The 26,045-nt window shown below is 41.3% G+C and overlaps 1 protein-coding gene across 5 annotated transcripts in view; it reads left to right on the top strand.

The window, feature by feature from the left end:
- Nucleotides 1–26,045, top strand: part of PRICKLE2 (prickle planar cell polarity protein 2) — a 351,710-nt gene that overhangs the window by 222,209 nt on the left and 103,456 nt on the right. For all 5 annotated transcript variants that reach the window (XM_054551911.2, XM_054551913.2, XM_054551914.2 and 2 more), the window contains one exon: nt 24,146–24,329. In XM_054551911.2, the coding sequence (XP_054407886.1) occupies nt 24,146–24,329 (184 nt within the window). The remainder of the gene's footprint in view (nt 1–24,145; nt 24,330–26,045) is intronic.

Below are 26,045 nucleotides of genomic sequence, written 5' to 3' on the forward strand. Positions count from 1 at the left end.
AAGTGTTGTTGCTAAAAAACAGTATTGAAAAGGCAACATGTTCACATCCATTTGCCTGCAGAAAGGTTTTGCTAGCAGAAAAGATGCCATCTCTGGTACTGTTCTATCCAAATGATTCCCACTCAAAGAAACTTTCCACCCTATTGATTGAGTTGACAGAATAAAGTATATTATCCAGAACTACCGTATTTTGCAGAACTGAAAGTGACCAGGTGGTATAATGAAAATCATTTAGAACTAGCTGGGGCTTAGGCAGCCTTAAAGAAGGCATCCTGTTTTGGCAGCTGACAGGTCACATGTAGAAAGCTGCGGGGTCCCAGTTGGAATCAATGCATTTCTAGATTTCTCTTCTGCTTCAACTATGCATGTGAGAGACAGTCCTTTTCTTTCTTAATTCTTTTCAGTGCAGACATTGAGCATTTTCTTCTCTATCCAGGGAGGCCATTGAATATGTGCTTAACCTGCTGGTTGGCTCCTCAGAAGTTCCAAGGCTGAATTTTTGCCACCATCTCGGTGCCTTCAGCTTATGGGTTGGCTGCTAAGGGAAAGGAATAGGCCTCCCCTGCCTGCTTGCCTACCCATGGCCCAGTCTGTCTGCTTTTGTTTTGTGTCACTGCCATGGTACAATTTTGCCAGGCTCGTAGTCTGCCTCCTTCATGCCGGTGGGCCTACTTCTGTCACACAAGTGGACTGCTGTTTCTCCCTTTCCTCCCAAGATCTTTCTTTTTAATTTTGGGGAATTAGAACTCTGACACAGGGATCTGAAAAACAAAAGTGAATTAGAAGAGTCAGAGGAGTCTGCCATAAAATTCTTTCTCAAGAAACTCGGAACTGGGAGTTGGTCATTCCTGGTTGCTACTCATCTTTAGTAGAGCTGTGTTTTGCACGGAGAATAATATTTATACCTTAAGCATAGCCCACCTCCCTTACTTCCTGATTGGATGTATGATCTCAGGAGAGTTGCCTGACCTCTCTGAACTTTGGCTTCCTCATATGAATATTGGAAATAAAGTCCCCTGAATGCATGGGATTGCTGTGAAGATAGCAGCTATAATGCCCTTGCCCAATTCCTGGTACTGACTGGATGTTGAGCATATTTCCCAGTTAATCCAGAACTGTGAACAACAGGGGGCAGTAATTTTAATATTTATTTAACAGAGAAACTGAAGGCCAATAGAATTAAATTAGAAATCAACAACAACAAGGTATTTGGGAAATCCAAATAAAACGACATAGCAGATGACAAACCGTGGTACCCGTCTAGTGCTTCTTTTAATAAACATCAATTCCAAACGCTCTGAATTTGAGAAGGGCTCAATGACCCAACTGCACTGCCTGCCTTGAATTAGCAGAAACCTCTTTATTTAGTAGCCCCCAGGCTGTGGTCATTTCTTCTATGCTGTCTGTAAACACACAAGAGTCAAAAGGCTCTGTCCCTCAGATAGGAATTCTGGGTGGCATTTGGATAAAGACTTTCTTTTGTGCTTAAAGACCCACTGAAACCTTTCTCTGTTCATTCCCTCCGTGATTGTGGTGCTTATAAACAGGGAACTGCTGGTGACCATGAGCTATTTGCAAACTAAGAAGCTTGAGGATGAGGTATTGGCCAAATCTGTTTTCTTTGTTGATGCTTTTGAGTGACATTTGCCCCTTTGCTCTGTCTTAACCTGTAAACATTTAAAATGAAATGTTCTGGTTTTTATGCTGTGTGTGTGTGTGTGTGTGTGTGTGTGTGTGTGTGTGTGTATGAATCAAGCAGGGGTGAAGATCTCTTTTGGGGATTGAGTCAGTTGAGTTTGGAGACTTCATTTTCTTTTTTCTTTGGCCTATTGTCTGAGCAGTTTATTATTTGGTGTCTGAAAACCATAGGCTTGCTCGTTGTGTTATTTCCCTGGGGATAAGGCAGAGGAGAAAAAAGCAAGGGTGGAGAGAGGGGAGAGAGTGTGTGAGTTTGGATGGAGCTTTAAGAGGAGGGGAGGGAAAGGAAGACAGAATGGAGAAGCAGCTGGGAGAATATCAGAGCAATTGCCAATCCACCATGGAAGTGCAAAGCTGAAGGTTCCCTTTGGGTGAAGTTGCAACTCAGAAGGCAACTCTGTCCTCCTTTAGCTAAAAACTCCTCTCCCCATCTGTCCTACAAAACTCACAGCGAAGCCATTTTAAATCCGAAAACCCTCCTTATGACTAAGCACTGCACATGTTTTCCACTAGAGCACCATGGACCATTTCTAAAAGTACATTAATTAAAAGGAGCAGATTTTCAAGTACAATATGAGCCTGCCTTTCCCTGGTGGGTGTAGGGGGTAAACTTTAGCGCATGTTTGGCTGTGAAGTCTGTAAAGATCAAATTGGCTGAACCAAGCACTCAGATATGAGTGTTGACTTGGAAGATGAAACCTAACACTCCAGGGGGCACAGAATCCAGAGATGTCGCTGGTTGGAACTGGAGGCATGAAGAAAATCGGGGCTGGCCTCATTTGACAAAGCATTGCCAGAGTCATGCTCACTCAGAACAGCAGAGTGAACCTGCAGGAGGTTCTCTGATAGCTCCCTTCTTTCTGGTGCTAGTGTTTGAGCTGCTGTATGTGTTTGAGCTGCTGTATGTAAGTGTTTGAGTGCTGTATCCTGGGGCACTGAAGGTAGCACAGGAGCCCTTTCTTTATCTCTTTGGACATGGAGCAAGATCCACTTCTGGTTGGTATGTTTTCCAACCCAGCACCCAGCCTGCCTTGAGTGATAAGAGGCTGACTTGAGTTGCCTCCATTCTTCTCACACTGGGAGTGCTGTTGGCTTCAAGTCACCCTCCTCTCCTCGACTCCTTAAAATCAAACCTTGTAAATATTTTCCAGCCCCATCCAGGGTTAAGGGTAGCCAAGGCAGAAATTCTTAGCATTTCATTTCAACTGGGCAAGATGCCAATTTTTCCAGCTCTTTTCTTGGCATCCATTGATCAGTCATGAGTCCTTAGAGATGCCTGCTCATGAAAGTTCCAAGACTTAACTAAGAGACAGCCTATTTTCTGTGGTCACAAAAATCTGGTAAGGTTTTAAGGTAACTGTTAATATAGAAGGCAATGTATGTTTTGAGTGTCTATGTGTCTCTGTATAGTCTGTGGTTAATGTTGATGTGGATGTATGATAACTGTCACAGACTGAGCGCCTACTGAGTGTTTGCTACGAAAGATGCTTTATGTAAACTTGCCTTGTTAATTCTTACAGCAATCATGCAGCTAAATATTATTGGTTCTATTTAGTAATTGAGAAATCAGGACTCCTGGAAGTTAAGTAACTTGTTCAAGCTTACACAGACAGTAAAGAGTAATGCTGGGATTTGAACCCAGGATAATTAGAGTCCAAATCCTGTCCACCATTCTAGGCTTCTTTATACTTTTCATTATAATGTCCCCTGGGGATGTGTTTGTTTCTCTTATATAGCTCCTTTATGAATCCCTTATTTGAGAAACACCTCATTATTTAGCCATTGAATTAAAATCTCGTTGGTTGATCTTTGGTAAAGTTGGAAACACCCAAGAGAATATGTCAGACTTGAAACAGAACATAGTGGTGTCTTCACCTTCTGCTTTTAATGTGGCTTTTGGAATGAAAGTGTGAGATTGCTTGGAAAGTCAGAAGACACCCTGAGATGAGAAGTAAAAACTGCAGACAGGTAGAAGAAGTGCTTTGCTGGACTACAGGGAACATAGAGAATTCTTCTGGTCTGAACTTGTGACTGTGGGCAAACCGCTGGGAGTTTGAAGAGAGGGAAGCCAACTTGTTGCTCTTGATTGCCAGTTGTGTGCACATCAGGTTCTAACTAAAATGTATGTTTCCCTTTTCTGAGCCTCAGTTCTTTCATCTTGAACATGAAGGTCCTAAATCAGGTGATCTATATGTTGTCTTCCAGCCATGACCTTGATGAGTGCGAACTGTCAGAATGAATTCAGCCTCATCAGGGAAGGAGTGTAATTTGCACTGTCCGCCACTCTTGGCGGGGAACTAAAAGGTCAGGTTTTAGATCAGGACCTGACTTCTCTGTGTTGTGAATATGTGCTGGAATATGAGAAGTGGTAGCCCCCCAGAGAATGGCAGGAAGCTTCCTGGAAGAATGTCTGACCTTTGGATGCTTTGCACTAGTGAAGAGGGGTTGTCAGTGGGCAGTGTGTTGGTGTTGCTCGTTCACTTTCAGAAGCTCTCCAGGGCTTTGTTATGTATGCAAGCATCCTACAGAGTGCTAGAGACCAAGGCTTCTCAAGTTTAATGTGCATCTACCTGGGGGCGTTGCTGAAATGCAGATTCTGAATTTTTAACAAGCTCCCCTGGGATGCTGATGCTACTTCTTCTAAACTACCTTTATAATAGGCATAGAGGAAAGAAAATTTGACTAAATTCAGAAAGTCCAGAGTCTGGTTCCAATTGTCGCTTATTTGAGTAAACCTCAAATAAATCCCTCAGCTGCACCATGACTCAGTTTCTCCATCTGCAGAGTAATAAAATAATATTTAATATTTAAAGATTACTGTGTGCCAGGCACTGTGTTCACTAGGTGTTCACTGTTTTATGTGCTGTATTTTACTTGATCCTTGCATTAGGAGGCAGGCTTTGTTACCATCTGCATTCTGCAGTAACTAAGCACAGAGAGGTTGAATAACTTGACCGAGGTCACACAGCTAGTTAGTGGCCAACTTGGGATTTGAATTCATATCACCTGACTCTGGAACCATCACAACTTATAGACATAATAGATGTGAAATATCTTGGGACTTACTGTGTGAATGTGTGTGTAATTATATGATATGTACAATTACAAATATTTCAGGTACTTGAGATTATAAGAAGTAGATGTTTCCCAGATGAGGTTTTATTGTTTTTAAGTAAAAAATGTTCTGATTTATATAAATTAAAGTAAAAGGCATTGTGAAGTTTCAAAGAGCACAGGTGTTTGCTCTGTTGTCACCTGGGGTGGGGAGGAAGTGGTACATGAAAGGAGTATTCTGAGGAATGGGGGTTTCTAGTTAACTGAGGTTTTGGCTATTTTAAATTAAATCCCAGTTCATTATCCGTCTTGGTTTTGTAAATTTGTACAGTATGACAGATACCTTTTCTGCCTTAATAGGAAAAGCAGGGTTAGCCCAACTGAGTATATCTTGTGATTCAGGCTATGGCAACCATGCAAATTACTGTCCTGAAAATGAATCCCAGTGATCCTATTTTGTAAGGAAGCCAAAAGAGGTTGATTGTGAACATTATCTGAGTTTGATATTTGTCACTTCACTAGACACCAGGCTGTTTGGACTTTACTCTTATAAATGTCCTGACCATATGATTAGTATGTCAAATACCCGGCACCTATATCACCATGCTCCAGTCTCCTTAGTCCACTTCAGACCTCCCAAATAATCGACACATTTTTTCTGTCCATCCCCAATGCATCCTCAGAGTCCTTCTCAACACAGCACTGGAGGCAGCCCGTACCCATGAGCTACAGTTGGCCCAGGAGATTTACCCTACATGCTAACTCAACCCTTGGATACCCCCTGGAAGTTGGTTCTCTTTCCAGTTTAGTAAATACGTATTGAACACCTACCAATAGCCTAAGAGTGCTGGAATGAAACCCTATTTTCTATTTACTCTGTATTTTATTTGTTCTCATGAATGTGAATGTTCTGCAGGCTTACTGAAAGTTTTAGTTAATTACTTAATGGGTACAATGTACACTATTCACGTGATGGATATACTAAAAGCCCAGACTTCACCACTATGCAGTATATCCATGTATCAAAACTGCACTTGTACCCCCTAAATTTATACAAATTAAAAAGAAAGTTTAATTTTTGGTAAATTGAAGTTTCAATAGTCTTTTTTTCTTTCTTTCTCTGTAATATACATCCTGTTGTTCTGATTAACACCTTAGGGCTCCTGTCCCTTTTCATTACCAGTGAGGTAGGGTCTTTCTCCAGGTCTTCTGCTGTGATGCTGTCAGAGGAATACCTCCTTTACAAGGGGCTGTTTTCTGTAGGCATCCTCCTGGCAGTCCAGCCATTGGTTAGGTAGTCAGGGGATATGAAGTGCGTGCTCCTGGCACAGCAACTGCATAGCCCTCAGCTAAAGCTCTCCCGTTCCCCTGACAGCTTATCCATCAAGAGTCAGAACTGCATTTAAATCGCTGCCTGAGTCTATTACTTGCTTTTGAGTTCATCATCTCAGAAGTTGCCAGGAAAGCCTGTCAAGACTAGGAGCTTGCCACGGACTGGAAAGATGACACCCCCACCCTTGCATTCTGTGGAGGTTGGGCCACTCCGAAGTGCCTGCCTCATTAGGAAGGAGGGTGAAAATGCACAGCAAAGAATTCACATGCTCGTCTCTCAACAGGAGCTTCGATTCTTGCTAGACTGGCTTCTGAAAGGGGAATAAGTAGAAAGCAGCGTAATCACGGGCCTGACTGATCAGAAAGCTTGAACCTGCCTTCTTTTCACTGTCAATTTGGCTGCCTAACCAGCTGCCTAAACACTCACGTTGTTTGCCCTTGTAATGCTTAAAAATGGTTTTAAATCCCGCACCACTGAATTGCTAAGATGAAGCATCCTAAATGGTAACTATGATATCATGTGCTATTTTGAATTTTTAAAAGAATGTTACAGAGAGTGAGAAATAGCAATTGAGCATCTGCGAGATGTAAGGCGCTGACTTTGGCCCTGTGGGTAGTTTAAAATATCACAGCCGGTCTTTTGCACTTAACCAGTTTTCCAAACCAGATGTTTTTAGCTTAGGATCCCTGGACAGCAAAGGACCAGACAGAATTGATGAACTTTCTGAAATTTAATGCAAAATTTTCTGTGAATGTGCATATGTCCATTTTTTAAGGGAGAGGATCCCAGCTTTCATCAGATTCTTAAGGGCATCAAGTCACCCAAAAGGTTTAGAACTGCTAAGTTGGGTGGTAGGTTGTTGTAAACTCATCCAGAGAAATCTCTACAGGTTAATGTGAGACTGGAAAAAAAAAAATGTTTTTCTGCCCCAGAGCAGATAGCCCAGAGAAATGCAGCATTTTTCTACATGATTACCCAGGAGCTAATGTTAAACCCTGTGGAGCTAGAAGGAGAGAGTTACCTGATTTTCTTCCATTTTATAGATGAGTACATTAAGGGTCGTGGTCTCAGATGCCAAGGCCACAGGAGTTCTTGTTCCTTCTATCTCTCAGATACTTTTTATTGTTCACTCAACAGTTTAACAACTTTTTGAACATTTGCTGTGTGCTAGGCCAGAGTTTTTCAGTATTTCTGTACTTGAGGCATTCTTTCAAATACTTGACATTTTGCAGTACAGTAACAGAATTAAATTACTACACTATAGTTATGGTACATTGTCAGCTATAATACATTTTTCTCTACCTCATCTTAAGCTTTTGCATACTTTCATTTAATTGAGGACAAAGGCAGTCTTTCTTCAATGTGATCTTGGCCAAACACTACTCATCATGTAGTTGAATCACATTCTACGTTTTTGACATCATTGTAGCAATATACATTTTCAGTTATTGTAAAAAAAAATATGAAAAATTAAGTTTACGCTTTGGTCATATCTTGTTTGTAGCTCACTGGTTGCAGTTAGATTTCAGACTAAGTATTAGAGAGTCAAAATTTCAAAGAGCTACTTATTGAATGCTTATTATTCTAGATATAGGATTTTAAAATTTACATTACAATGGGAAAAGGTATTATAGGCACACCAACAAGTAAAATGGCGTCTGATGTTAAGGAAAAGATGTCTCTGGTTGATGATGGGAATAGTGAAAAGCAGGGCAGCTCCTGAAGTACTGAGGAAAGGGTGTTTTGGGCCGAGGAGCAGCTGCTGCAAAGATCCTAAGAGAGGGATAGCCTTGGCAAATTCAAAGGACAAATAAAGACTGCTGAGGCTGGAGCAAGATGGGGAATAGAGTAGAACAAAATAAATTTGGAGAGAGAGGAACAGACCAGGTTATATAGGGTCTTGTAGGCTATGGTTAAAGAGTTTGTGCTTCATTCTCACTGTTGTCAGAAGTTAATGGCACATTTTAAGCAGGAGAGCTGAGTGTTATCATCATTGTTTAAAAAACAAACAGTGGTGGAAATTAGATTCTAGAAGGGCAGGCATGGAGGCAGGAAATTAGGAAGTAGGCTATTGTAGTAGCTCAAGCAGGAGGTAATGGTGAATTGGACTAGGATAGTAAAGACAGAGGTGGTAAAAAGAGATAATGAATAAATGACTAAGACTCATTCCGTGCACCAAGGAAGTCCACGGTCCCGGCTCCTCCTTATTCATTTCCTCAACTATGCTAAAAGTGTGTTGGCGTTGCTACATCTAGCAGGCTTGGGACACAGTGCGGGGGCTGGGATGGAGGAGGGGTACATCCTTCAACAAGCACCTTGTCAAATCGGAGTATAACAAATTTTTTAATATTTTCAAAACCTTACTCCTGTAGACATGTGAATCCAATTCATCAAGGGCTTCTTTCCAAAAAATCATGAACACCAGGAAACGATATTTTCTTTCTGTGTACGTCCCTCCTTCCTTTCACTGCTGTAAGAATGAGGAAGCGAGTTGTAGCTCAGAACAAAACCACAAAAACCTTTCCATAGATCCAGCTCAAATCAGGGAAATCAGCATCTCACTTTTGCTGCCTGTCCATCCTGTAGAAAACCCTGAGAATTTTGTTTGTTTTGTTTCTTTCTTTGGCCTTGACTAAAGCCAGGTCTCTCCTGAAAATAATGTCTTTCCCTGTTGTGTCTAACTCAATCTGAATTGAGGGGCTTTACATCCAGCATTGGTGTCTGGTAAACCTCCGATCGCTGGATTCTCTTGTTTTGCAAGTCCACTGGGGTCGTCCGGAGCCTCTGGCCTTGTTTGCTGAGCACATGGATTTCTGGGAAGTTTTTGCCTCCAGCCCTTCAGCACAGATATTAAAGGGCCCCTGTCAAGTTTCGAAGGGTGTGACCATTGCCAGAATCCCCACAAGCCAAGCCCCTGAGGGATTCCGCTGCCAGCTGGCTCACGTCCATACCAGAGATGGCTGAATTTCTATGGTTCTCTGTGCATGGAGCTGGCCCAGTTCCCCTGGATGAAAGGCGGCCTAATATAAACTGAAAATGTTATTAATAAGCAGCCACTTAAGAATTTCCTATGACTTGCCAGTGATTTGGGGGCCTCTATGTGAACAGGGGAAAAAGCACATCTTGTTTTACATGGATTAAGGGACCAGTGCAGCCCGTCCGGAGGGGCTGCCAAAAGGTATTCAGGTGTTTGGTGAAGGGCTTTGGGTAAGTTCCACAAACTCTTGGAGCCTTGGTTGTCCTATCTGTAAAATGAGAAGGATAACAATAATTTTCTTCTCATAGTGTGGTTTGAGGATTAACTAAGAAAGGCATGGAAAGTGTTTGACACAGAGCTTGGCACATACTCAGAAAATGTTTTCTGAAAAAAATTGGAGAAATCACACCCCCAAAATGAAGCCAAACTGACCTTATGCCCCTGGGCTCAGGGGAAAATGAGTAAACTTGGAGTTCCAGATACCTCCAGTATTCAGTAGTAACCACAGTACTTGGCTTCTCTGAACTTCACTTTCTTCATCTATAAAGAACTCCTGCTCTTCTGACTAACCTTGTAGAGATTATTGGCAATTCAAAAGTTACATGAAATGAAAGGGCTTGGTAACTCTAAAGTCCTTGATTCATCCAACAGGTCATTAATTTACTGTCTAACCTGTCTGCCTTATTGCATCTTGGTATGAAAAGAAAGTCATGGCCGGGCGCGGTGGCTCACCCCTTTAATCCCAACACTTTGGGAGGCCAAGGCAGGTGGATTACCTGAGGTCAGGAGTTCGAGACCAGCCAGGCCAATATGGTGAAACCCCGTCTCCACGAAATAGAAAAAATTAGCTGGGCGTGGTGGCACATGCCTGTCATCTCAGCTAGATGGTGGAAGGCTGAGGCAGGAGAATTGCTTGAAGCCGGGAAGCAGAGGTTGCAGTGAGCCAAGATTGCGCCGTTGCACTCCAGCTTGGGCAACAAAAGAAAAACTCCATCTCAAAAAAAAAAAAAAGAACAAAAAACAGTCATTAGTATGACCTTGAAGAATTAAAAACTTGGTCAAGGATACATAATCCTTTGGTAGGGATAATAATGAATTTACCTTGCTCAGTCCAGCACACCTTTAAGTGTACACTAAGGATTTGCTAAGATTTATCAAAGTGAATTGTTCACCACTCGTCTGTTTTCCATTGATCTCTTTCCATCCTAGCTGGAATAGATTAGTAGGGTCTAGGTTGACTTCTAGAGAACAAGAACCCTAACTACTTTTGTTTGTTTGTTTGTTTGACTTTTTATCTCTAGACATAGGGTAGGACTTAGCACACTGGCACATAGTCAAGTTTCATTATACCAAGAATGTCGTATATATTAAGTTATTAAATCCTAGTGGCAACTCAGTGAAGTTAGGATTTGAGCCCAAGTTATGGTAACCACAGAATCTAAGATCCTAACCCACTGTGGTATACTGCCTTTAAATACTTAGGGAATATTTTATGCCTCAGATCTTGTCTGTTTAAGTTTAGCCAACCTCGTCCACAGAGAAGGTAGAGACTAAACGAGTACTTCAGCAGGTGGCATGGAAGAGAAAAGCAAACAAAGAGGTGTTTTGTGGAGTCTTCTGATCCTTGCCTTGAAGTTTAGAGATGAGGTGTGTTAGAATTCAGTTTTCATTCATTTCCTCAGAAACTGGTCCCCCAAAGGATTTATCTGGAAAGGAAGGGCTCTTAGAACTTGCTCTGATAAATGCCCAATGAAGCAAAAATGTGCATGCCATAAAATCACAGGTGGCATGTAGACAAAGTGAAGTGGAGAAATATATCTAGAAGGAGTAACCAACTCTATCTACCTTGGCTTATTCTTTACAGAGCAGCAGGTCTGACAGGCAGCTGAGGAAATCAGAGCTTTTCTAGATACCCCACAGCCTTGCACAGGGACACAGTGATGTGGGGATGCAGGTAGTAGTGTTGCCATGGAGATACCATCAGTGGCCAAGCTCTTCTGCTTTGAGGGCTCACTCCGTCTACTCATCACGAAGTTGAATTAGCTCTCTGTGTGCTTGGTAGGCAGATTCCTCACTGGCTTGTGAACGCTTTTAAAATAAAGCCAAAACTCCTTCCCAGCTGCCATCTTGTTACCATCCTAGACTCCTGTCAACATCTCAGTGACAGCATGTTCTCTCCCCCGGCCATGACTTTATTCACCTGTTAGGACTATTCTTTCATTATCTTTTTGCCTAGAAACCTCTCCTACTCAGCAACCTTTGGGTCCAGCTTCCTCAAGGAGGCCTTCCCTGATTTGTTGTTAACCAGGAACCTTCTGTAGCACAGTGGCTGACACATTAATGATGGCCTAACAACAGAGTCGCAGTACCAACCACTTTCTTTGTTTTAAAACTTTTTATTTTGTAAAATTACAAGATTAGATCAAAGTTACAGGAATAGTATAACAAACTCCCAAACATGCTTCTAGATTTTTCTGTTAACATTTTGCCACATTTGTGCTGCTTATTCTCTCCCTCTATTCCTCTCTGTTTCCACACACACAGGCATATACACATATCATTTTTGTTGAACCATCTGAGAATAAATTGCAAGCATCATCCCTTATCTGTATATATTTCAGCATCTTTCTCTTCAGAACAAGAACATTCTTTTAAATATCTTTTTCACAAGAACTCTCCACTTTGAAATTTATGGTCTAGCTATTTCTGGCTGTATCATTGTGTCAGATAGCAACTCCTTTTTATTTTTTTAACTCCTTGCAACACCTACCACAATGCGTGGTACATAGTAAATGTTCAGTGAATTATTGTTTAATAAATGAAATTGACTGCCACAAGTATTTCGGCATTGCCTCTGTTCTGCCTTTTGGACTCATGGTTCCTGCTTCTGTAGAAACTCTACCTTGTTGCTTGAGCCTGCTTGTCTCACCTGTGGGAGAGGGCAGAGAGCACCAAGGAGTGGTCTTCAACCAATGGCTGTTGAGAATTAGTTGATGAGTACCCCTACTTCCTTGACTGTCAAGGGGAACATATCTGAAGAATGTTCTGTACTGTCTCCCATAGGTCCTCAGCTGAAATGAGTTCTGGTTGCCCAAAGCTGCTACCTGTTCATTAACTTACACTCTATTGGCATCCTACCCTTCCCCACTTTCATTCTTCTGTTCCCTGTCTGGCCTTTTTGGCATCATCTCCCACAAGATTCAGATATCTTCCAAGAGTCTTATTCTGGGGAAACCCAATCTAAGATACTGCCCCTCAATGACTGAGGCATCATTTCTGCAAATCGAAGTACAGTAAGAGATCTTTAAATTATATGTTTCTAAGCAAAGTCACCCAGGAGGCTTATTTTTAAAAGGGAGGGCATTTCCACTTCTCAAAAGTTACAAGATAAATTAGTCTAAAGTAGGGCACTGCATATAATTCTTCATTGAAGCATGAATTGGCATATTAAAAAAAGGAAACAACTGCCCCTGGAAATTACCCTGTACCAACTTCAGCAACCCCTGGTGGAGAGAAGCGCTTCTTGGTGCAGATGGCCAGAGCCGCTGGAGCCCAGCCGGAAGGGAGGGAGTTGGATAGGACCAGGCAGTGTGGTCTTGGCACTCAGCACACACCAGCCTCATACCCAGCTGGCCCCGTCACAGTCTCCGCCCTTGAGCTTCTGTGTTTATTAGGAAACCATTTTTCCTTTCTCACAGAGATAGAAATCTTGCTCCCAGACATGGCAAGTGTCAAGGTTCATGCCTGGGTCCCTCATTCAGACAGAGTGTTTGCCAAAAAAGGGGAAAAACAAAGTATTGTGGCTAGGGGCAGGGAGTTAAGGAGCCAGTAAGGCTGCAAATAACAGGATATGCTGACGTCTGGGTATCAAGACAGAGGGATATAGAAATTCCAAGGAGAAACGGGTTAGGGAGGATGGGAACTTTCCTACACCCACTAAAATGGCACCGTCCCCTGAATTTCACATCTGTGCTTGGGCTTTGGGACAGGCAGTGGCCCGGCCAGTTTGGTCACTGTCATTAATCTAGACAGTGGTGGGGGAGGAGGGAGGCCACAATATCACCTTCTGAGAATGACTCACACAGTGCTCTTCCCCACCTCAGGACCTGTGTGCTCACTTCTTCTCTGCCTGGAAAACTTGTACTCTGATTTTTCTCATATCTGCCTCATAGTCAGTCTTCTCATCACAACTCAAATGTCACTTCAGTGGGAGGCCTGTCCTCACCCATCCTCAGTTCCTCTCTTTCTGATTTCCCTATTTCTGTCATAACACTTATCACAATCTGTAAATGGCAGGTTTATCTGTTTGTTTACTTAACTGTTGACTGTCTTCCTCACTTGGTTCAAAACTCCACGCAGGCAGGCATGTTGTCTGTCTTAATGACTGTTGTGTGCCCAGCATCTTAGTGCAGTGCCTAACCACAGTAGCTGCTCAGTCAATGTTGGTGGGTGGGTGAGTGGGTGGGCAGTTGGTTGGTTGGTAGGTTGGTTGGCTGGATGGATAGATGTGTATGTATGTATGGATATGAATGGGTGGATAGATGGGTGGATGGATGGATAGATGTGGATGTATTTACAGATATGAATGGATGGATAGATGGATAGATATAGATGTATATATGGATATGAATGGATGGGTAGATGGATGGATAGATATGGATGTATTTATGGATATGAATGAATGGATAGATGGGTAGATGGATGGGTAGATATGGATGTATGTATGGGTATTAATGAATGGATAGATGGGTGGATGGACAGATAAATATGGATGTATGTATGGATATGAATGGATGGATAGATGGGTGGATAGGTGGATAGATATTGCTGTATTTATGGATATGAATGAATGGATAGATGGGTGGATGGATGGATAGATATGGATGTATTTATGGGATGTATGTATGGATATGAATGGATGGATAAATGGGTGGATAGGTGGATAGACATGTATGTATGGATGGATATGAATGAATAGATGGGTGGATGGATGGATAGATATGTGTGTATTTATGGATATGAATGAATGGATAGATGGATGGATGGATAGATATGGATGTATTTATGGGATGTATTTATGGATATGAATGAATAGATAGATGGGTGGATGTATAGATAGATATGGATATATGTACGGATATGAATGGATGGATAGATGGGTGGATGGATGGACAGGTAGATGGATGGAAATGGATGGAATAAGAGAAGGAATATTTTGACACTGTACCTAAAACAAGGTAGGAGAAAGCACTGGTTTTAGAGTCAGATGACATAGGTCCTTAACTTCAGTCAAGTCACTTATGAGTTTATCAGCTAAATTTTTGTATCTGTGAAATGGATAAAAATGCCAACTTTATAGGACTGCTGAGAGAAATGAGATAAATTAAGTGAAAATTATTGAATATTATAAACCTTCGCAAGTATGAGCAATTATGTTAACAATAGAACATAGCTGCTCTGTTCACCCCTCACCTGCCATCCTCAGTCAAAAGCACAGGTTGGGCTAGAGCAACAGGAGTCAGGGTCTGGAGGTCACACCTGCCATCTGGAGGCCTTGATCTTTTGGAGCAGATTTTTACCTCTTGGAACATTCGCATTTGATTTCAGGCCAGCCTCTATGAATGTATTTTCTTCCTTCCTTCCTTTCTGGCATTCTGACTCTCCACTTACCCCTTTTGCGAGGGATGTATAAGGTAGGAGCTGAAGCCCTGTGTGGGGGTCACATGATCCGTACGGTTTTTGAGGAGGGTTGCTTGTGTTTTTTGTGATAGCTCAATTTTAACAACTCTGACCTGTTCAAGGCAGGATTATCTCAGCAATATCTTAGGGCAGACCTTGCTTCCAGTTCTCACAGACTCGGTGAAACACAACCGGGAAATGCCTTTCTTGCCAACAGCCACTGTCCTTTCATTTGCTTACCTTTTCTAGGCAGCCTGCAGTCTAGAAAAAACTCTCTTTACCCAAACACCTAATTGCCTCCTAAAACCTGAGGGAGGTGTTACTAAAGGGCAGTACACTTGAAAAGAATGTTTGGTTCATTTTAGGCTGGTGTCATGCGTGCATGTGAAGAGTTGATGCTTTCGTTGGAAACTCAGGGAAAATGGGCTACAGAGCAGATGGAGTAAGTCAGGCCGCTGCCCAGCTCCTCCTGCGTCAGCCTTTCCCAGAGATCTATTATATGGTTTGAAGTGATGTATGTTATCACAGCATTGGAGGTTATATGACTAGTGTACAAAGACACAATTCAAAGCCAAGTCTTAGCGGTTTTAAATTATCCATGCCCCATCTCTCTCCACTTGCACAGAAAATTGCTAGTTGATAGCTAGTGAAATCTGGTTGTCAGATGTTTTTTTTATCGAAGGGACCTAACTTTTAACTCTGTGATACCTGTAAGTATATGTTATATGTAATTCCCACGTTGGAGGTATCTTTTACATTACGTAAGTGGATTCTTGATCCTGCTACAGGGCACCAGTTCAGAACAGACCCACTTATCTGGATTGAATAATGCACATCTATTTGCTGAGAGTGTTGTGTGTGCATGTGTGGGTGGCTCTGGCTCATGTCCTGTCGTTACCGGCCAGAGTTTTATCCCCTGGCTCTGGCTGATGAAGAACACATAGAATGGAGTCTGGTCTCCAGTTTCTTAATACTAAGGGAAAAGAGGACCAGCAGCTGTTTCTGTTTAATGGTGATTATCTTTGAGATTGTGAGTGTTTTGAAAATTTTTTACTTTTACTTCTTATCTGTAGTTTCTGATTTTTTCTACATTAGTTGTATATTGCTTTTTAAGAATAAGGAAGTAATAACGTTATAATAAGTATAAGGAGGAAACTGTTTTCCTCTTTTTTTTCTTATTAAGAATGAAAAGAGAGCTGGGAACGGTGACTTATGCCTGTAACCCCAGCACTTTGGAAGGCTGAGGCAGGAGGATTGCTTGAGCCCAGGAGTTCAAGACCAGCCTGGGTAACATGGTGAAACCTCATATCTACAACAAATACAAAAATTAGCTGGGCATTGTGGCATGTGCCTTTAGTCCCAGCTTCTCAGGAGGCTGAGATGAGAGGATTGCTTGAGCCCAAGAGGTCGAGGCTGCAGTGAGCCATGATTGCACCACTGCCCTCCAGCCTGGGTGACAGAGACAGACCCTGTCTGAAAAAAAATTTGTTCTTTTGCCTTTAGTGAGCTAGAGTCATGGAAGAATTTAAATATCTAGGATACATCTGTTATTTAGCAAAAAGCAGTGGAGAGCTTTGGGTTATTTTAGCCGTTGTTTTTAGCAAAAGTGTGTTTTCCCACCTCTGGCCTTGCCTGCCTTGGGCGTAGCCATGTTGAATCCTATGTTGTGCATTCTTTGTCAGTCACTTGGTTTGTACTGGGGCTGAACCACTCTTTAAGCAGTCTGTCCCTTGTCCCTGTGCATGAAAGTGGCCTGAACCTGATCTAGCCATGGACTTGGGACAGAGGAGCCCACACCACAAGGGAGGTGGAAGTCAAGACAGATGGCAGGGCTGGCAACAAGAGACACTATTCTCATGTCTGATGTAGTCTTGCCTTTCACCAGTGCCTTTTCACACCCCACTGGGTACCCAGCTGAGTGGCAGAATTGCCTAGTGATGCAAGAGGTTAAGACATGGTGGCAAGGAAGGGCTGGCATAGATTCTTTGGGACAGTTTGAAAGTGTACATTGCCCAGAGTTGCTGAGACCATCGAGTATATTGGTAAAACCCGCACCTGTTTTTAAACCACACTCTAAGGCGCTCCTTTCTTACTAGGAGGCTACTACAGAAGAGTGGCCTTGAGCTGTGCTTGGAGGACCAGCTGCATCACAATCACCAGGCACACTGGTGAAAATGCACATTCCTGAGCCTGCCTCAGACCTATCTAGTTAGAGTCACTGGGACATCCTACTATTCCCCATGCATCTCCATGTAATGTCTTGGCAACCAGATATACAGTTTCTCACAACTAGAATTATTATTTATATAAGAGTTTCATGATTAGGAATTATTTATTTCTTAAAAGCCATTAATAGTCTCTGTATTTTTTCTTCTTTCCATCTAGCAAATTACCAAGCACCTACTTCATATTTTGGCACATGCTAGAAATGACTTCATGGAGTCTAGGAAATATGGTGGTTTTTAGCCTTGTGGCTTTGGAACCTTGAGGACTTCAAGGCCATGAATGTGCCTGGAGTTTGGGGAGGAGGTTGAGCTTGGGAGAAGTTGGGCTCATAGTCTTCTTCTCCACATCAACTTGGGCAGCCCTGTTTTCTATTTTGAGTTGCCACTTGTGAGTGCTTTTACAAAATATATTTTCCTCTTATTAAGAAAGATGGGGGGAATAAAAGAAACAGAAAAGTAAAACACAGGCTTCATGATGTTTGCAATCCCATTCGAATCTCATTTTCTACTATTTGCTACTTGAACTTCTCAAAAATCATGTTCTAAAGGAAGATCCCTTTTTTGCCTTCATCCTATCACTTCTCACATAAAACAAGACCTTGTGGTTCAGGGTTCAGTGTTGTAAATAACCTGTCAAAATCTCAAGGATAAGTATTCCCGCCACCAACCCTGTCCCCAGTCTACTCATGATGAATCCTTTCATGTAACGGCAGGCAAGTTAATTGGTATAGATTGTTAGTCATTTTCCAAATGATAACAGTCACTGGTGCAGATGACCAAGCTACTTGGAGATAGTTAAAGAGAGGGCCTCCACCTGACAATACTGTGTATACCATGAAAGGGCCGATTATGGCTTCTGAGATATGGAAGCCATGATTTAATGCTGCAACTTTGGGGTAGAGGATTTGCAGAGGTTGTTTTGGGGTAGAGGAGAATGCAGAATCTCCCCTCTCTGAATCATGGCTTATTCCTCAGAAACCTGTCATTCACAAACCCAATTATGTGCAGGTAGAATGTCAGCTCTGACAGAATGAAACCAATGCACCCTTTGTATGTTTTTTTTTAACGAAATCCTGCTTTACTAGCAGGTTCTATTTTCATAAATGTCTATTTAAAAAAAAAGCCAAATCATATATTTCCCCACACACTTCTGAATATGTTTCATTCAGGTTAAAAGCTTTAATCAGTGTGTTGAAAGAGAGCTGTTGGGTGTTGCTGTGTGCATTTTGCCAAAGGGGGAGAGATGCAGGAATGAAGAGAAATCCTCTTAGCATTACTTCTGACCCTCTGCCCCCTTCTGAGAGTGTGGGCCTTGGGTTCCCAATTTATAGATGGAGGTTATTAAATTAGCCATTACCAAAGGTTGTCATGGAATCACTCAAAGGTTGAAAATTCTTTACAAAGAAAAATGTCTTGCCACGGGAGTGCCAGTTAATTATAAATTAGAAGTGGAAGGCAGGCAGCTAGCATGGAAGACAGATAGGTCCTTGTGGCTTTGAGTTACTATTTAGGGTTTTGGGGTTTTTTTCCTTTTCTTCCCCCCTCCTTGGTTTTGCTTTTGTGTGTGTGTGTGAGGTTTTTTGTTGTTGTTGTTGTTGTTCAGAAGTAAAAGTGTATTCTGTGGTTGGAATCAGATGATTTTCTATAAGTAACTTTTTGGTTCAGTGGTCAGTTAGAGCCTACTTTGAGTCCATGTTCTGCTCACTATTTAGGGTTGATCAACTGCTGTGAATAGTTCAGTTGCTTAACTACTTACAAGCCACTTAACCACTCTGGGCCTTTGTTTTCTTCTGTGGGAAGTGGAGATAATATTTCCTTTCCTGGAGGACTGACAGAAGAATCTGGGATCATGTATGTAAGGTATAAAGCAACTCAAATGCCGGGCATATGGCTCGGTGTATGTCCCCTCCCCATCCTGACCTCCCATATCCTGCTTCTTTCTGGTTTTCAGTAGCACTTGCTGCCTTTAATATACTTTGTGATTGAATGGCTTGTTATATGTATTGTATGTTTCTCCCCTCTGAGAACGTAGGCCAAGAGGGCAGGGATCTTTGTCTTGGTTGGGTACCCAAGTACCTAGAGCAGGCCTTGGTACATGGTAAGTGCTTGATAGTTATTTGGGTTTTTGTTGTTGTTGTTGTTTTGTTTTTGTTTTAAAGTGTGTGTGTGTGTGTGTGTGTTGAGATAGCATCTCGCTCTGTCACCCAGGCTGGAGTGCAGTGATGCGATCTGGGCTCACTGCAACCTCCACCTCCTGGGTTCAGGCGATTCTCGTGCCTCCACCTCCTGAGTCGCTGGGACTACAGGTGCCCGCCACCATGCCCAGCTGATTTTTTTTTTTTTTTTTTTGTATTTTTAGTGGAGACATGGTTTCACCATTTGGCCAGGCTGGTCTCGAACTCCTGGCCTCAAGTGATCCATCCACCTCGAGTTATTTGTTGAATGACCACATAGGGCCTCAGCCCTCCCCATCTTCTCTTTTCTGTTTATCCTTCTACTTGTTGATGCTCATTCTGGATCTGATTCTGCACTCCTCCTTTGTTTTCTTTTTATCTTTATTCCTTCTCCTGGAGCCTCAGTTCATTAAATCATGTCCATCCGGCATTAGTGTGCTCTTCCCTGCATAATTAGTACGTGAATAAATAAGTTTAATTGGTGGATATTTTGGGACGGAATTTGGTAAAAGTTTTCTACATTTTGATGTTCAAGTATGACTTTCTAGTAAAAAGCATTAGTCACCAAAGAGCTTAGTCAACTTACTTAAACACACTGAAACTTGTTTTTCCTTAAGTCATAAACTGGCATAAAAATTTCTTGGAGAAATAAACTGCTTCCCAACAGACCTGACCATTGTACAGTAGCTGATTAATTAAAGGGTTACTGTTCAAATGAGCTCTGACTATTTTTAAAAGCAACAACCAGGGTTTGGATGGAACTTCTTTGAGTTTGGAGATGCAAACCAGATCCAAGGTGTGCATTCCATCTGTGTATATTTCTGATCTGATGAGAAGCAGAAAGTGGGGGAATCTGACAAGCCAAAATCAGTTTGGTTAGACTAAGCTGATTTTGTTTCTTCAAGTACATTTTTATGTCGAAATTTAGGCACAACACATTAATAGAATAAAGACGTAAAATAACTAATCATCTTGATAGATGCAGAAAATGCATTTGACAAACTCCAACACCCTTTTGTGGTAAAAACAAGAAACTAGCATAGAAGAGAACTTCCTCTACCCGATAAAGAGCATCTACAAATAACTCATGGCTAACGTAATGCTTAGTGCTGAAAGACTGGTGCTTTCCCTTAAGATCAAGAACACGACAAAGATGTCCACCCTTGCTACTTCTGTTGAATATTGTACTGGAGGTTCTAACCAGGGCAATAAGATATGATAAAGAAATAAAAGACATCAGATTGAAAAGGAAAAAGTAAAACTCTCTATTTGCACATGATATGGTCTTATATAAGATAGAAAATTCTAAAGAATACACACACACACACACACACACACACGTACCTAAACTAATACAACTAATAAATGATTTTAGCAAGATTGTATGATTTAACATCAATATAAAAATCATTTATGTTTCTATACAATAACTATCTGAAAGTGAAATTGAGAACAATTCTAATTACAGTAGCATCAAAAAGAATAAAATACTTAAAAATAAACTTAAAAGAAGTGCAAGCCTTGTGCCTAAAAACCACAAAATATCATTGAAAGAAATTAGATTGAAATAAATGGGAAGGTAGCCTGTGTTCATGGATTGGCAGACTTAGTATCATTAAAATGACAATACTCTTCAAATTAATAAATTGATCTACAAAGTCAGTGTATCTCTGTCAAAACTCTAGCTGGCTTTTTTTTTTTTTGCACAAATTGACAAACTAATCCTAAAATTCATATTTTATGAATGCAAATGCAAGGGTTGAAGAAGAGCCAAAACAGTTTTTTAAGAGAAGAACAAAAATTGCATGACTCATATATACTTCATGATTTTAAAACTTATGCGCAGAACTGCAGTCATCAAGACAATGTGGTACTGGCACAAGGATGGACATACAGACCACTGGAATAGAACTGAGTGTCCAGAATAAACTCTTACAGCTATGGTCAGTTGATTTTTTGACAAGGGTACCAAGCAATTCAATGGGGAAAGATTATTCTTTTCAATAAATAGTGCTGAAAGAACTGGATAGCCACATGAGAATGAAGGTGGACTCCTACTTAGTGCCATATACAAAAATTAACTCAAAATGGACCATAGACCTAAATGTAAGAGCCAAAACCATACATCTCTTCAATTAAAATGTAAGAATACATCTTTATGACCATGAGTTACGCAATGGCTTCTTAGAAATGATTAAAAAAAACAAAAGCAACAACAACAAAAAAATTAGACTTCATCGAAATTAAAAACTTTTGTGCTCAACAGATGTCATCAAGAAAGTGAAGACAGTCCACAAAATGGAAGAAAAAATGTTCCTATCATATATCTGATAAAGGACTTGTATCCAGAAAATATGTGAAGAACACTTATAACTCAACAATTAGAACACAACCCAATGGAAAAAAATGGACTAAGGATTTGTATAGACATGTCTCTATTCTAAGAAGATACATAATAAGCACATAAAAAGATATTCAACATCATTAGCCATTAGGGAAATGCAAATCGAAACCACAATTAAATACTGCTTTATACCCACTATAGTAGCTACAATAAAAGAAGACAGACAATAACAAATGTGACAAGAATGTGGAGAAAATGAAACACTCATTCATCAATGGTGGGAATGTACAAAGGTGCAGATATTTTGGAAAACAATTTGGGAGTTCCTCAAAATGTTAAATCTAAACTTGCCACATGACCTAACAATTTCATTTCTAGGAATATACCCAAAAGAATTAAAAACTTTGGCCAGGCGTGGTGGCTCATGCCTGTAATCCTAGCACTTTGGGAGGCTGAGGCGGGCGGATCACGAGGTCAGGAGATGGAGACCATCCTGGCTAATACGGTGAAACCTGTCTCTACTAAAAATACAAAAAATTAGCTAGGCGTGGTGGCAGGCACCTGTAGTCCCAGCTACTCGGGAGGCTGAGGCATGAGAATGGCATGAACCCAGGAGGTGGAGCTTGCAGTGAGCCGAGATCGCGCCACTGCACTCCAGTCTGGGCGACAGAGCAAGACTCCATCTCAAAAAAAAAAAAAAAAATTAAAAACATGTATCCGACTGAGGGCAGTGGCTCATGCCTGTAATCCCAGCACTTTGGGAGGCTGACGCGGGTGGATCATGAGGTCAGGAGTTCAAGACCAGCCTGGCCAACATGGTGAAACCCAGTCTCTACTTAAAAAACAAAAATTAGCTGGGCATGGTGGTGCGTGCCTGTAGTCCCAGCTACTCAGGAGGCCGAGGCAAGAGAATTGCTTGAACCTGGGAGGCCAGAGGTTGCAGTGAGCTGAGATGGCGCCACTGCACTCCAGCCTGGGTGACAGAGCGAGACTCTGTCTCAAAAAAAAAAAAAAAAGCCAGGCCTGGTGGCATGCACCTGTGTAGTCCCAGCTACTTGGGAGGCTAAGACAGGAGGATTGCTTGAGCCCAAGAGGTCAAGGCTGCAGTGAGCCGTGATTGCATCACTGCACTCCATCCTGGGAAACAATGAGAACCTGTCTCAAAAAACAAAACCAAACAAATATCCACACAAAAAATTATACATAAGTAATCAGAGCATCATTATTCATAAAAGCCATAGGTGAAAATAGTCTAAATGTCCACAACTGATCAATGAAAATGTGGTATATCTATACAATGGCATATTATTCAACAATAAAAGGGAATGAAAGATAGATACATGCTATAACTTGGATTAACCTTGAAAAGTCATTCTGTGTGAAAGAAGCCAGCTTCAAAAGAACCACATATTATATGATTGCATTTATATGAAATGTCCAAAATAGACAAAACCATAGAGACAGAAAATAGATTAGTGGTTGTCAGAGCCTGGGGGCAGAGGGATATGGGAAATAACTGCCAATGCTCCTGGGGTTTCTTTTGTGGGGGGATGAAAATTAGATAGTGATGATTCACAATTCTCAATGTATTAAGAGTCCATGAATTGTACACTTTGAAATGGTGAGTTTTATGGTATGTACATTGTATCTTCACAAAGCTGTTATCAGAACGTTGAGGCACATCTGGGGATTAAAATTCTGGGCTCTTTTATCACCTTTATAAGGTGCTACTGAAACTAATAATTTTTAAAAAGTGAACACGGAATAACTTATTTCCTTAAAATTTTCCTCCTCTATTCTTTTTTTTTCTCTTTTTATTTTATTGGTGGAAGCTAGAAATGCTTTTGTGTTGCTGACATCAACATATTTATTGCTTCATCATTTCTGTAGCTATGGATAAGAGAACAGATGGTAACCTTAAAAGAGAAATGTTCAGTTTGGGAGATTTTTATCTTTGGCTGCTACCTTTTGAAATAATTCACATGCATGATCTTCTTGTATATAAAAAACCCCACCAACATAGGGAAAATTTGGGTTTCTAATTAGAATTCCAAACCTATAGGGATCTTTAATGGAGGTGAAATTGTCTTTCCTATGAGATCTTAGGGCCAGATACGTTTCATGAGAAAAAATATGTGTGTTTGCTCTTCTTCTTAAAGAACATTTTACCTGCATTTTTTCAACCATTTTTTCCATTTTCCAGGGCTTAGCAACCTTTTATAAAAGCAGTATGTTGTCAGTATTTGTTAAATCTACAAGTAACATTTCTGGTCAACATATGTATTATGTATATTTAATTGCTATTGCAGTCAAGGAAATTGTGGTCATGGGCCATATCCAGTGGTCTACTTAGTAAAATAAAAACTACATTACCATTTCTCTTGTGGTATTGATTTAGAAGAGAAGGCTGGGGTCCACATGTAAACACCCTTAGCATGCTTACCTGGTGGCCTCTGACCTTTCATGCTGTTTTCACATGCATGTACCATGCCCTCTACAAAGACAGGCATATTCTGGAACACTGCTCGCGATGCCTTTGCCTGATGCCCATTGCCAAGGAATGTGTTTATGGTTTGGGATCCAGGGGCTAGTGACTGGCAGGCTCTTGAAAAAAGAAAAGGTTTTCTCTTCTTTCTCACCTTCTACCTTTACTGCCTGCAGGAAGATCTGCCTGCACTGCAAGTGTCCCCAGGAGGAGCACATGGTGACAGTGATGCCGCTGGAGATGGAGAAGACCATCAGCAAACTCATGTTCGACTTTCAGAGGAACTCGACCTCAGACGATGACTCAGGCTGTGCTTTGGAAGAGTATGCCTGGGTCCCGCCGGGTCTGAAGCCTGAACAGGTACCATTCTGGATGGGAGCATGCTGGTGATTTGGGTGTTTCACTTTGTCTTGCTGGTCCTTCCTCATTCTAGTTCTGTAGGAAGAGTAGACTTTGCTGATTCAGAGAAGTGGTAGGGCTAAATATGTTGAAGATGCCAGGGGCCCCAATGGAAAATGAGGAAGGGAAATGAAATTGAGCCAGGAGTGATCCATTGCTAATTCATTCTGTATTGTCATTATTAACTGTTACCAGGATTGTCTAGAAACGTCTCAGAGGTGTACCACATTTTTCTCAGTGACATACAGCCTCTTGTATTTCTTGGTACTTAAAATTTTCTCCTCCACCAGCCCCATGTTGTTTAAGAAGCTCTTTTATAAGCTGGGTATTTTCATGATGTTTCCTGTGAGAATCTGAAGTGCCAGAATCTGAAGTGTTTGACCACTGTTGACTTCCTCTGACACATAAAATTTCTTTCTCAGGACATCTTCTCTATGTCCGACAAAAACGTTTTAAAGTTTAAACAGCCATTGAAATTTTGTTTGTTTTATTTATTTATTTATTTATTTATTTATTTATTTGAGATAGAGTCTCGCTCTGTCGCCCAGGCTGGAGTGCAGTGGCGCGATCTTGGCTCACTGCAAGCTCTGCCTCCCGGGTTCACGCCGTTCTTCTGCCTTAGCCTCCCGAGTAGCTGGGACTATAGGTGCCCGCCACCACGCCCGGCTAATTTTTTTGTATTTTTGGTAGAGATGGCGTTTCACCATGTTAGCCAGGACGGTCTCGATCTCCTGACCTCGTGATCCGCCCGTGTTGGCCTCCGAAAGTGCTGGGATTACAGGCGTGAGCCACCACACCCGGCCATCAGCCCTTGAAATTTTAACTTGGAAACTTTAGGTGTGACAATGCTTTTAGGGAAAATTCTTTTTTTTTAGCTTTTTTTTTTAACTTTATTTTCAGTTCATGGGTACATGTGCAAGTTTGTCACACAGGTAGACTGGTGTCATGGGAGTTTGTTGTACAGATTATTTCATCACCCAGATATTAAGCCTAGTACGCATTAGTTATTTTTCCTGACCCTCTCCCTCCTCCCAGCCTTCACTCTCTGATAGGGCCCAGTGTGTGTTGTTCCCCACTATGTGTCCATGTGTTCTCATCATTTAGCTCCCACTGCATGAGAACATGCAGTATTTGGTTTTGTTTCTCCATTAGTTTGCTAAGGGTAATGGCCTCCAACTCTATGCATGTTCCTCCAAAGGATATGATCTTGTACTTTTTTATGGTTGCATAGTATCCCATTGCATATATGAGTCTAATATCTAGACTCTATAAGGAACTTAAACAAATTTACAAGAAAAACCAAACAACCCCATTAAAAAGTGAGCAAAGGACATGAACAGATACTTAAAGGAACGCTTTTACATTGTTGGTGGGAGCATAAATGAGTTCAGCCGTTGTGGAAGACAGTGTGACAATTCCTCAAAGACCTACAAGCATTAATACCATTTTACCCAGCAATCCCATTACTGGTTATATACCCAAAGGAATATAAATGATTCTATTATAAAGACACTTGCACACGTATGTTCATTGCAGCACTATTCATAATAGTAAAGACATGGCATGAACCTAAATGCCCATCAATGACAGACTGGATAGAGAAAATTATTTATAATAAAGGAGAACCCAAGAATTCACCCATAACTTAAGAGTAGTGATACTAATATAAACTTATTG

This window comes from Pongo abelii, chromosome 2, assembly GCF_028885655.2.
Source record: "Pongo abelii isolate AG06213 chromosome 2, NHGRI_mPonAbe1-v2.0_pri, whole genome shotgun sequence".
Classification (NCBI taxonomy): Eukaryota; Metazoa; Chordata; class Mammalia; order Primates; family Hominidae; genus Pongo; species Pongo abelii.